The following is a 12,820-nucleotide window of genomic DNA, read 5'->3' on the forward strand; positions in this document are numbered from 1 at the left end:
GACATCACTATAAATAAAAACTTTGTCTTAGTGTGACAGGTTATAATTCTGATTTTATGTTGACAAAAGTTTCATTCATCTTGTACATGCCAAAATAATGCTGTTAACCTGAAGAAACATTAATTCACATGTTACAGAATTTTGATATTTTTATTTGTTCACAGCCAGTTTTTAGCATACCCTGAGCTATTAAATCTTCCCTGGTGGATCAGTGGTAAAGAATCTGCCTGCCAATGCAGGACACATGGGTTCAATCCCGGGTCAGAAAGATCCCCTGGAGAAGGAAATAGCAACCCACTCCAGTATTCTTGCCTGGGAAATCCCACAAAGGACCTAGCAAGCAGGCTACAGTCCAAGAGTCTGACATGACTTGGCAACTAAACAACAAAACTAGCTATTAAAACCATCAGACTTAATTTACACAAATAACTGGCATTTTTTTTTAAGTTAGTAAACAAATTATAAATTTATTATTGAAATCTGAGTTTATAATGGTTAAGTGTGATACGTTTTTTTCCTTCTCTTATAGAAGTCCAGAAGTCTAAAGATCATTGTTCACTAAATGTAGGTAGAGAACAGATCCCAAATATGCCTCCTGAAATGCAACTTAAGGTAGATATGAAATTTTCCTAAGCTACGTCCAACTGAACTCTTTTCTCTTTTTTGCTTTGCTTTGTTTTAAACGCACCCTTAGTAACTAATTTTCTTGGCATTATAGGTCCTACATTCAGCTCTTTTCACATTTGATTTGATTGAAAGTGTTCTGGCTCGAGTAGAAGAACTCATTGAAACAAAAACAAAGTCTACCTCTGAGGAAAATATGGGGTAAAGTGAAAGCTCCATCTCCTAAATAAAAACTAGTAGTACACTATATTTTTCATTATGGTTTATTTAATACCTTTATAGAAGTTTTTCTGTAAAACACACTGAAAATAAATGTAGCTTCTCTTACTTCTCTGTTTCAGCAATGACACATTATGGATCAGTAGCATTGTTTCCTTTTAAAAAGGTATCTATATGGGTAAATAATGCCCATGTGTATTTTAAATACTACTGTTAAATACTACGAATCAATAATTTTATATTATGATTTCATAAAATATACTGGAACTACCTTTATTCATACAGTTTTGAGTTTATAAAAATTCTGATACACTTCATGTTCCAGTTAGATGCTATTTTAGAACTCTTAGTGTTAAACTGGCTATCATAGCACTGTAAGAGCTTAGGGAAAAATTCTGAGTCTGCATACTACTCCTAATTTCCCTTTTTTTCCCCTGCCTCAGGAGTCTTAGAAGGCAGAGTCCTCTATCACCAGCTTTGCAGCAGTAGTTACAGTGTAAAAGTATCTGTGAAGATTAATTTTAGAAATAGTGGCTTGTATTATAAAAAGGTATATATGACTTTTTCTTTAACCCAGGGGGCTTATTAGAAAATGCTGTGTACTTATCTGCAATTAAACATCTGTTCTTCCAGCTTAATTTGTATCATTAAGAAGGTTCAATCTAAGTTTTATATACATGTACCAATATTTTTTGAACATTATTAAAGGAATTAACAGAACTCTGAAAGTAAAATCATTTTTAATTATATGTATTTTATTTTAATATCCTTCCCAAAGAACATTTATAGTTGATAATCTAATTTGGGTTAAATGTATCACCACTCAGTTTTATCTTTTGAAGTGTCTTCCACACAGGACTTTGCTCAATGATGTAAGCTTTAGTTGTTACCATTCTGTAGCAGATGCTATCTATGTATGATTTGGAGGTGATCTGGAAGAAGATATAAACATGCAACATTATTTAAGAAATGAGGTATTTTTTACAGGGTCACATCTTAAAATACCTAACTTATTCAACAGATATTAATCAGTACTACTAAGCTGCTAAGTCACTTCAGTTGTGTCCAACTCTGTGCAACCCCATAGATGGCAGCCCACCAGGCTCCCCGTCCCTGGGACTCTCCAGGCAAGAACACTGGAGTGGGTTGCCATTTCCTTCTCTAATGCATGAAAGTGAAAAGTGAAAGGGAAGTCACTCGGTCGTGTCCGACTCTTCATGACCCCTTGGACCGCAGCCTACCAGGCTCCTCCATCCATGGGATTTTCCAGGCAAGAGTACTGGAGTGGGGTGCCATTGCCTTCTCCATAATCAGTACTATGTATGAGTTATTAGAGTAATAGAAAAATACCTGATCTTTGTCTTTATGGAATTTCAAACATGCAAACCAGAAAAGTAGAATACTATTAAGAATTGCTTCAACAGGGATCTGTTCCAAGTAAAAGAGTAACGAACACCTAACTCTGCCTATGGGAGCTGGGAGCACACTTTATGGAGAACAAGCATGAAAAGAAAAGTGGAAACTAGTCAAGTTATAAAATAGCATGTTTGCACTCTGACAGTTCATGACTACCAATATTTATACTTGAGAATTTGAAAGAAGATTTAAGTAACCAATAGAGCCAACACAATGTATATATGACCAAATGATCTTTTAACCTGAATGAGTGATTCTGATAGTTGCTACTGGAATTGACAAGACTTGAGAGGCCAAGTTCAGGCTTGGGAAAGAATTGCATGTGTTTGGAAATAGCAGCTTCTCTAAGGGAAACAATATTTGTCAGTTCCATTGAATAGGGAATGCATTTTGAAGTAAAGAATCTCAAAGTTTATCAGTGTGTATGTATGTATGTATGTCATTTTCCTCAGGTGACTTACCTTAGCTATGGTGCACATAAGATTAACAGCATTTACTGTGTTGTGTACTGGAAGTATCCGTAAGTTACTACCCAGGAATCTGGGGGAGAAAAAAATCGTTTAAGTTAAATAGATCATATGACTTATGTTTATTATCCTAAGTGGAAAGAAGAGACAAAAATCCTTTATTGTTTGTCATTTTTTTATTCATTCATGCCTGCCTTATTCCACAGAGGGTTTAATATGGCTTTAAAACCAGAACTTAATTGACTAAAAAGTGTTCACTTCTGATTTAGTCTTGCTGAAGAATTCCATAAATCAGTATGCATTCTGAAACTTGTCACCCTCATTCATAGAATAGCTCTTTGGCCTGTGTTGTATTAAAAATGAAAGGTTAACATTATAAAGTTTATCTTTTGGCAAAACATAATTCACTTGCCTGAAACAATTCAGAACTGAAGTACATAAAGTAACTTAAGGAAAACAGGTCTGTAGTGTTACTGTCCATACCTCTGCTGAATCCTGAACATCAGTTTCCATTCTTCAGGTCCATGCAGGGCCGCAGACAGAACCAAAAAACTATTTTGGTGAATGTTAATAAACTTCTCAATTTTGGCTAGAAATGTTTCTTCAGCAGACATAAAGCATTCTCTAGCATCCATCAATAAAAATGCAACTCCTAGGAAAGGTGAATGTAATATAAAATGTCACTTTGTCACATTAATAAAATTTTTTTATAAACTTAGTAAAATCAACAAAAATAACTATAAGTTAAACATATATGTAAGTGTCCAGGCCCTAAACCTATAGCAGATGGAAATCACTATAACAAAAGTCTTACACAGCAAAATAATTAGGTAGTTCTTTGAAGTGCTCTGTAACAAAAGGATGACAATCTAAATATTTAAGGGGAGAACCCTTTCTGGGTCAGTAACTGTTTTTTTCCTTTAAGGCACTATCCACAATGAATGTAAGGCCTAATTTTAGTTACATGTTAATTTTCATGTTATAATTTTTAAAAGCTGGAAATCAACTAAAGAAAAGTAGTTTTAAGCAAACTTTTAGTTATTCCTTGGAGAATCTTTTGTATCATAACATAAACCATTATATAAATTAACACACTCAGGAGCAGATATCTAGGGTCTCTGAAACAGTGTTAAGGGTATAAGAATGCTCCAGAAGGCTCCCCTGGTAGTCCACTGGTTAGGACTCAGTGCTTCCACTGCAGAGGGCACAGGTTTGATCCCTGGTCGGGGAACTAAGATCCTGCATGCCATGTGGCAGTCTTCCCCCAACCTCCCCAAAAAAGAATGGGCCAGAAGAGAAGCTTAATCTGATTAGCTCTTTAAAAAATGAGTGGAAGACACAATCTTAGGAAGTAAATAACTATGTCATTATACTAATTGAATGAACTTAACACTAAAAATTTATATAACCTTTCTGAATCTAAATTACCTCATCTGTAAGGTTAGAATAATAGTTCTTTGATCAGTTTGTTAAAAGGATTAAATAAGAGAATGTATATAAAGTGACCAAAGCATACAATACAGTAGATATTTACCAAAAATATTTTACTTCTCTCTAGAGGGCTCTCTACAACCAGAAAGGATGAATTTGAGGCTGGACCATTTTCAGCTTGGATGTCTTATTTCTCGGAGCTTTTGAAAGTGCTTGTCTTCCAAAATCTCTGTTAGAGTACAGGTCTATTCATAACCATTCTAATAAAATCCTTTACCTCCACATCTTATCACTTCTGTCATTTTCCAAGCACAAGTAGAGCTGCCCCCTTCCCATGTCCCCAGTTTTCTCATATCCTAGTCTAATTCCTTTGCCTATGACTCACAGTTGTATGGTTTTATGATTTCAGGAACATTTGTCCCCATTTGGTTCTTTTAGTTAGTATTTGTTTTATGTTATGTTCAGTAAACTCTTGTACAAAATCATGAAAAACGTTCTCCTATGTTGTTTTTTTCCCACCTAATTTTTTTAATTGAAGGATGATTGCTTTACATCCTGCATTGTTTTTGTATATGGATTTTGATCAATATGATGCTAGCCTCTTCATTAATATGAGTAATATTTTAAATGTTGATTGTTAGGGAGGGTGGCTTTGTTGTACTTTTATGTTAGTTTCAAAGCAAGTAGTTTGTACCATCCTCTACTAGACTCCAGTGATTTAACTTTAGTTCAACAATTGTAATCTAAAAAGGAATGTATTTTGTAATTGGCCATACGTATTGCTTTTGCAGGAGTAACAAAGTTTTATTACACATTCACCCCTCCCAAAGAGTAACACCTTAAGCTTATTACTTCGTTACTAAACTACCGAATAATTAGAATTTACATGCACGTATTTATTAACAAACTTAAAGAAGTCAGCAAATATACTGTACCAGAAAGAGAAAATATAACTGATCCATTTTCTACTGAATCTGAATACCGAACCTTGTGGCTTCGGTTTTCTAGGGCAGCTGCAACTTCATAAGTCTTAAAAAAAAAAATTTCAGAAATTTTCAGAATTAAAACATCTTTTTAATAGTTAATTAAAGCTAATGAAAAAACATGACGTTTAATAGCTTCTTTTATAACTGTACACTTAAAGATTTGATCATTGAGACACTAAATGTGCTCTCTCTATGGAGGAAAAAAACTTAAAAAAAGAAAAAAACTAAAAATACTTAGTTCTCCTGAAATACACTATGGGTTTGGAAATGAGTTGTGTACTAGTTATGTTACTTAGAGAAGAAACTAAAGACAATATTAAAGAATTAAACTATAAGAGCAAACACAAACTTCTTTCTAAAAAGCAACTTGAAGATGGATTCTTCACATACCCATAATTATGTGGATAAATAGGAAATTAGAAATATTTGCGGCCTAGAAATAGATGCTTAGTATTTAAACCCAAAGTCCTATTGTCTTCATACATATTTTCTAACTCACCTAAGTGCTTAAAACATTTGAAAAGTTTACTAACAGTAACTGTAAACAAATGAACTAAAGAATTGATTGTGTCTTTGTAGTTTTCTGTTTGGCACTTCATGGTTCTGTCAATCATCTAGCACTCCACATCTAAGAAACATGTCACCTTCTATTTATTCATTAATGCATGTCAGAATCCATCTTTAAGTTGTTTTTTAAAAAGAAGTTTGTGTGTGCTCTTATAGTTTAACTCTTTCATATTGCTCTTAATTTATTCCTTAAGTAACAGCTATTAGTAACACAACTCATTTCCAAACCCACAGTGAATTCCAGGAGAACTAAATATTTTTACTTTTTTTTTTTAAGTTTTTTTCTCTATAGAGAGACCACATTTAGCATCTCAATGATCAAATCTTTATAAAAGAAGCTATTAACAATTAGATATTACCTAAAGCACTTCCCCAGTGGCTTAGCATTCATTATCTGCCTGCAATGCAGAAGACACAGGAGGAAGATCCCCTGGATGAGGGGCATGGCAACCCACTCCAGTACTCTTGCCAGGAAAATCCCATGGACAGAGGAGCCTGGCGGGATACAGTCCATTGGGTTGTAAAGAGTCGGACACCACTGAAGCGACTGAGCAAAGCATTAAAATATAAGTGGTTCATAGTATTTACTGACTGGTTAGAACTCTAAGTTTGTTAGTCTCCAAGTAGATAGAAATCCCTTACATTTATTTTATATTTTGCCTCATTATTATCATATATTTGCCTGTGTACATTTTAAGTACACAGGTTGGAATTAGGTACCAAATACTTGATTCCTTCCTAAAGATAGAGTATTTTATGCTACTCAAACAGATCCTGACCTAGAGTTCAATTAAGACTCTTCGCATAAGTTTTCTGCTGTTTTCAAATTATATATTGCTTCCAGTGATGGCAGATTAAGTAATTTAATTGGCCAGCTCCCCTGCTGAAGGCATCTAGAAAAGCTGGAAAATTTTTTAAAACCTGCTTGAATGCATCAGAGAGCTAGCAGGATAGTGAAAAATTACAAGACCAAGACCTATACAGAAATTCAAAGATAAGAGATAGGCATTTAGGCCATTTTCTCCCCTGAGGGCATCTGTCAATTCAGGAAGAGACAGATGAGAGGCTGAAGAGAGCTTTTGACAAAAGTGGAACAGCTCTCATAGGGGCTGCAGCCTAGCTTCAAACCATTTCAATCCCTAAAATTGGATTAAAGTGATACTGTATTACTAGTGTTCCCAAGCACCTTGCAGAAGCACTCCCTAGAGCAACTCTTCTCAATTAGGTCTCCTCATTTCAGCTACAGAACAAAGAAAATTATCTGAATATTCTCTCAATTCAAACGTAACAAGTATCACAGAAATGAACAGGACGTAAGCTCCTTTATTACATACAATAGAAGCTGGGTGGCCAGCTCAGCAAATAAAAATATAGAACATCCAGTTAAATTTCAATTTCAGATAAACATGATATTTTAGTATTAATATAAGTATGTCCCATGCAATATTTGGGATGAACTTAAACTATATTCATTATTTACCTAAACTTTTTAGTTTAACTAAGTGACCTATATTTTATCTGGAAACCCTGCTTAGAGACTTAAAGGTTTAATTTTCTCTCAGAATTAAGGTTTCTCTAGAGGAATATAACACTATTCTAGGCCTCAAATAATTTCTACAAACATTTTTTTTTTCAAATACAAATTCCAACAAACAATCAAAAATAATCAAACATATAAAGAGACAAAATTACATGAAAAGAGAACTATGAGAAACACAAGTAATAGAAACAGTAACAGAACATACATACAGTAAAGTTACACGTGCTTTAAATAGCTATTTACCATATTCAAGGAGATAAAAGGCAAGATTGAGAATCTGGGCAAAGAATTAGAAATTATATAAAAGGATGTAACAGATCAAACCAGTCAACCCCAAAGGAAATCAACCCTGAATATTCACTGGAAGGACTGACGGAGAAACAAGGTCTAATACTTTAGCCACCTGATGCAAAGAGGTGACTCACTAGAAAAGTCCCTGATGCTGGGAAAGACTGGGCTTCCCTTGTGGCTCAGCTGGTAAAGAGTCCACCTGCAGTGCAGGAGACCTGGGTTGGGAAGATCACCTGGAGAAGGGAATTGCTACCCACTCCAGTATTCTGGCTTGGAGAATTCCCTGGACTGTACAGTCCATGGGGTCTCGAGGAGTTGGACATGACTGAGCAACTTTCACTTTTCACTGGGAAAGACTGAAGGCAAAAGAAGAAGGGGGCAGCACAGGATGAGATGGTTAGACACCATCACTGATCAGTGGACATGAATCTGAGCAAACTATGGGAGATAGTGAAGGACAGGGAGCCTGGCATGCTGCAGTTGATGGGGTTGCAAAGAGTTGGACATGACTGAGCAACTGAACAACTACAACAGGCAAAACTAACTATAAATCTGAGATAAATCTGGTCAACAGTTGCTTGAGGCAGGGAACTGGAAAAGGACTGATTATAAAAGGGCATGAAGCAATTTTCTGGATGAAAATGTTCTATATATTTTGATTGGGGTGATGGTTACACAGGTACACAAATTTGTCAAAATTCATTAAGCTTATACTTTAAATGTGTATTTTATTGTATATAAGTCCCACCTCAGTTAAATTCATTTTTAAAACATCTTTCAAGATCAAGGGGGAAACAAAAATATAGTTGATTCTTTCAATAAACACATATATTACAATCTGAGGTTCACTGAATCCTCTCATGCAGAGCTGCTGATACAATGGGCCAAATGTAAAGTTAAAGGTGAATTTTCAACTGTGCAGGAATCAGTGCCTATAACCCCCACTCTGTTCAAGGGTCAGCTGTATTTTGAAAGGAAGACAGAGATGGTCCTCATTGAGGTAATTTCTAAATTATGTATTATTCAGATAAAAAGGAAAATGATCCAAAACAGAAGGTTTGAGCCAAAAGAAAAAGAGCAAAGAAAGTAACAAAGACATGAGTAAATCTAAACAAATACTAACTTTAGAAAGTAATAATAATGCTTTGTGGAGTTAAAAAATTGAGAGAATTAAACTATAACAACAAATACAATACAGAAGAGGGTGATTGGAATTAGTGTTCTACGATTTATTTGTCATGTAAGAGGAAGATAAGTAGCAAACAGCCTTTTCCAGCAACCCGAGATGAGTCTATACATGGACATCACCAGATGATCAACACCAAAATCAAACTGATTATGTTTTTTGTAGCCAAAGATGGAGAAGCTCTGTGTAGTCAGCAAAAAACAAGACCTGGAGCTGACTGTGGCTCAGATCTTAAACTCCTTATTGCAAAATTCAGGCTTAAATTGAAGAAAGTAGGGAAAAGCACGACGCCATTCACATATGACCTGAATCAAATCTCTATGATTATACAGTGGAGGTGATGAACAGGTTCAAAGATTTAGATCTGGTAGACAGAGTGCCTGAAGACTATGGACAGAGGTTCATAACATTGTACACGAAGCAGTGACCAAAACCATTCCAAAGAAAAAGAAATGCAAGAAGGCAAAGTGATTGTCTGAGGAGGCTTTACAAATAGCTGAAGAAAAAAGTGAAAAGCAAGGGAGAAAGGGAAAAATACACCCAAAAGAATGTGGTATTCCAGAGAACAGCACGGAGAGATAAGAAGGCCTTCTTAAATGAACAATGCAAAGAGAGAGGAAAATAAAAGATTGGAAAAGATTAAAGATCTCTTCAAGAAAATTGGATATCAAGGGAACATTTCAAGCAAGGATGGGCACAATATAGGACAGAAATGATAAGGACCTAACAGAAGCAGAAGAGATTAAGAAGAGGTGGCAAGAACATACAGAGCTATACAAAAAAGGTCTTAATAACCCAGATAATCACGATGGTGTGGTGACTCACCTAAAGCCAGGCATCCTGGAGCGTGGAAGTCAGTGAAAGTGAAAGTCACTCATGTCCGACTCTTTCCGACCCCATGGACTGTGAAGTCCATGGAATTCTCTAAGCCAGAATACCAGAGTGGGCCTTTCCCTTCTCCAGGGGATCTTCCCAACCCAGGTCTCCCACACTGCAGACAGATTCTTTACCAGTTGTGTGAAGTCAAATGGGCCTTAAAAAGCATTAATACAAACAAAGCTAGTGGAAGTGATGGAATTCCAGCTGAGCTATTTAAAATCCTAAAAGATGATGCTGTTAAAGTGCTGCACTCAATATGTCAGTAAATTTAGAAAACTCATCAGTGGCCACAGGACTGGAAGTGGTCAGTTTTCATTCCAATCCCAAAGAAGGGTAATGCCAAAGAATGTTCAAAATAGCGTACAAGTGTGCTTATTTCATATGCTAGCAAGGTTATGCTCAAAATCTTTCAAGCTAGGCTTCAGGAGTAGGTGATCCAAGAACTTTCAGATGGATTTCAAAGAGGCAGAAGAACCAGAGATCAAATTGTCAACGTTCACTGGATCATGGCAAAAGCAAGGGAGTTCCAGAAAAACATCTACTGCTGCTTCACTGACTATGCTAAAGACTGACTGTGTGGATCACAACAAACTGTGGAAAACTACTAGAGATGGGAGTACCAGACCACATTATCTGTCTCCTGAGAAACCTGTATGCGGGTCAAGAAGCAACAGTTAAAACCAGACATGGAACAATGGACTGGTTCCTAATTGGGAAAGGAGTATGACAAGGCTGTATAATGTCATCCTATTTAACCTCCATGCACAGTACATCATGCAAATGCCAGGCGGGGTGAACCACAAGATGGAATCAAGATTGCCAGGAGAAATATCAACAACCTCAGATATCGAGATGATACCACTCTGATGGCAGAAAGTGAGAGGAACTAAGGACCCTCTTGATGAGGATGAAAGAGGAGACTGAAAAAGCTGGCCTGAAACTCAGCATTAAAAAAATAAGATCATGGCATCCAGTCCCATCACTTCATGGCAAATAGAAGGGAAAAAAGTGGAAGCAGAGACAGATTTTATTTTCTCAAGCTCCAAAATCACTGCAATGACTATGCCATGAAATTAAAAGACACTTGCTTCTTGGAGGAAAGCTTTGACAAACCTAGACAGTGTATTAAAAAGCAAAGACATCACTTTGCCAACAAAGGTCTGTTTAGTCAAAGCTATGGTTTCTCCAGTAGTCATGTATGGATGTAAGTTGGACATAAAGAAGGATGAGCACTGAAGTATTAATGCTTTTGAATTATGGTACTAGAGAAGGCTCTTGAGAGTCCCTTGGACTGCAAGGAAATCAAACTAGTCAATCCTAAAGGAAGTTAACCCTGTATATTCATTGGAAGGACTGTTGCTGAAGCTAAAGCTTCAATACTTTGGCTACCTGATGCAGACAGCCAACATATTGGAAAAGACTCTGATGGTGAGAAAGATTGAGGGCAGAAAGAGAAGGGGCGACAGAGGATGAGATGGTCAGATAGCATCACCCACTCTATGGACAAGAATTTGAGCAAACTTTGGGAGGTAGCAGAGAACAGAACTCCTGCCTGGAAAATCTCATGGACAGAGAAGCCTGGTGGGCTGCAGTCCATGGAGTTGCAAAGAGTCGGACACGACTGAGCAACGTCACTTTCACTTTTCACTTTCACACATTGGAGAAGGAAATGGAACCCACTCCAGTGTTCTTGCCTGGAGAATCCCAGGGACGGGGGAGCCTGGTGGACTGCTGTCTGTGGGGTCGCACAGAGTCGAACACAACTGAAGCGACTTAGCAGCAGCAGAGAACAGAAGAGCCTGGCATGCTGCAGTCCATGAGGTTGTAAAGAGTCAGACACACTGAGCGACTGAACAACAAAAACAACAATAAAAAATTATTATTTACTTTGGACTTTGTGGGGCTAAGTATGTATGTTAAATTTTCTAGGGTAACTCTTAAAAAACAGAAATAGAGCTTATAACTTCCAAAGCTAGTTAAAGAGACTATTAACAATACAAAAAGGGACCAAAAGAAAAAAAAAGCAAAAACAGAAAAGGTGAGACAAATAGCATAAAATAAGATAAATAAAACAATAAAAGCATTTGTTTTTGGCAAATAGTATTGGTTGCTGTCTTCCTCTCTTAAAATCACTCTGACAAAGCTAAAGAAACAAGAGAAATATGGGAGAAAAATACTGATTCCAGAAATCTAACAAAAAGAACCATGAACAATTCCAGTGACGGGTATGGGGCTAGATGGCTAGAGCCAACAGAGCAGAGGGCAGCTTGAGGCAACAATGAAAGAACAGGGTAGATTTAAAAAAGTCATATTCAAAGTCTTCTAACCTCTCTCTTCTTTACCATGAAGAATCATCTCTTGCCCCCTCATTCTAGACATTAGGTGGTATCCATAAGATAAACATCCAGGAAAGGGTTAGATAATCCTGCTAGCTGCAGAGTTAAAAACACTGATCAATTGCCCTCAGGCATTCAACTTCCCATTCCTTCCCCCTTCAAGCTGTAGGGACAGTTTCCTCTCAATGCTACTAAGTCTAGACAGGTCAGTTCCTGTTGTGTACTTCTCCAAAAAGCCTTAAGTAGTACATGTTCATATGAATTGTTGTTTCTGCAATCATTTAACATCTCTTAGAATAAGCTTAGTGAGAAAAAAAAAAGAAAAACTTAAGAAAATGTCCAGCTTTCAGATATTTAGACAAGTAGGAAAATGGATGCAGTGATCTTCCTAATTTGTCTTTAAAATACATTTTAGATTATATAGTTGCTGATTCACACAACTTTGGATAATCAAGCTAAAGGTATTTTAAAATACTATTCTATTGCTTAATTTTTAATTCAAGATCAATGGCCCAAATGCCTCTTTTACCTTAAGAGATGAGCTAATAATAATGGTGGTTGTCCATTTTATTTTTTCTTTTCCATCACTTTCAGCCATCTCTTTGGATGAAATCAGCTTCTGGTGGTGCCAACAATCTGAGAAAAATAACAGCAAAAATAACAGAAATGCTTGCTTGACGAATGAGTAAATTTCAGAAAGAAATGAAATTAGGGTAATGGAGACATTCTAAAGAATATTTGACAGTCAAAATTTGACACTAAAAGAGTATCTGGCTTGTTATACATTGTTTTTGTTAAAGTCTCTCCAGTTGTGTCCGACTCTTTGCGACCCTATAGCTCAGTCAGTAAAGAATCTGCCTGCAGTGCAGGAGACCGGA

At 36.4% G+C, this 12,820-nt stretch overlaps 2 protein-coding genes across 3 annotated transcripts in view; one reads left to right on the plus strand and one right to left on the minus strand.

Annotated features, from left to right (window-relative positions):
• GLMN (glomulin, FKBP associated protein) overlaps window positions 1–1,285 on the plus strand; it is a 44,509-nt gene extending 43,224 nt beyond the window's left edge. For both annotated transcript variants that reach the window (XM_068965358.1, XM_068965359.1), the window contains 2 exons: window positions 530–612; window positions 719–1,285. In XM_068965358.1, the coding sequence (XP_068821459.1) occupies window positions 530–612; window positions 719–829 (194 nt within the window). In that variant the 3' untranslated portion in view covers window positions 830–1,285. The remainder of the gene's footprint in view (window positions 1–529; window positions 613–718) is intronic.
• A 355-nt stretch (window positions 1,286–1,640) lies between these two features.
• On the minus strand, window positions 1,641–12,540 carry C2H1orf146 (chromosome 2 C1orf146 homolog). Its single transcript, XM_068991619.1, has 5 exons — window positions 12,472–12,540; window positions 5,093–5,186; window positions 3,210–3,378; window positions 2,721–2,799; window positions 1,641–1,775 (listed from the first exon to the last, which is right to left on the minus strand). The coding sequence occupies exons 1-5, from the start codon at window positions 12,538–12,540 to the stop codon at window positions 1,641–1,643; spliced, it is 546 nt and encodes a 181-aa protein (XP_068847720.1).
• Window positions 12,541–12,820: the final 280 nt, after the last annotated feature.

This window comes from Capricornis sumatraensis, chromosome 2, assembly GCF_032405125.1.
Source record: "Capricornis sumatraensis isolate serow.1 chromosome 2, serow.2, whole genome shotgun sequence".
NCBI classification, from domain to species: Eukaryota; Metazoa; Chordata; class Mammalia; order Artiodactyla; family Bovidae; genus Capricornis; species Capricornis sumatraensis.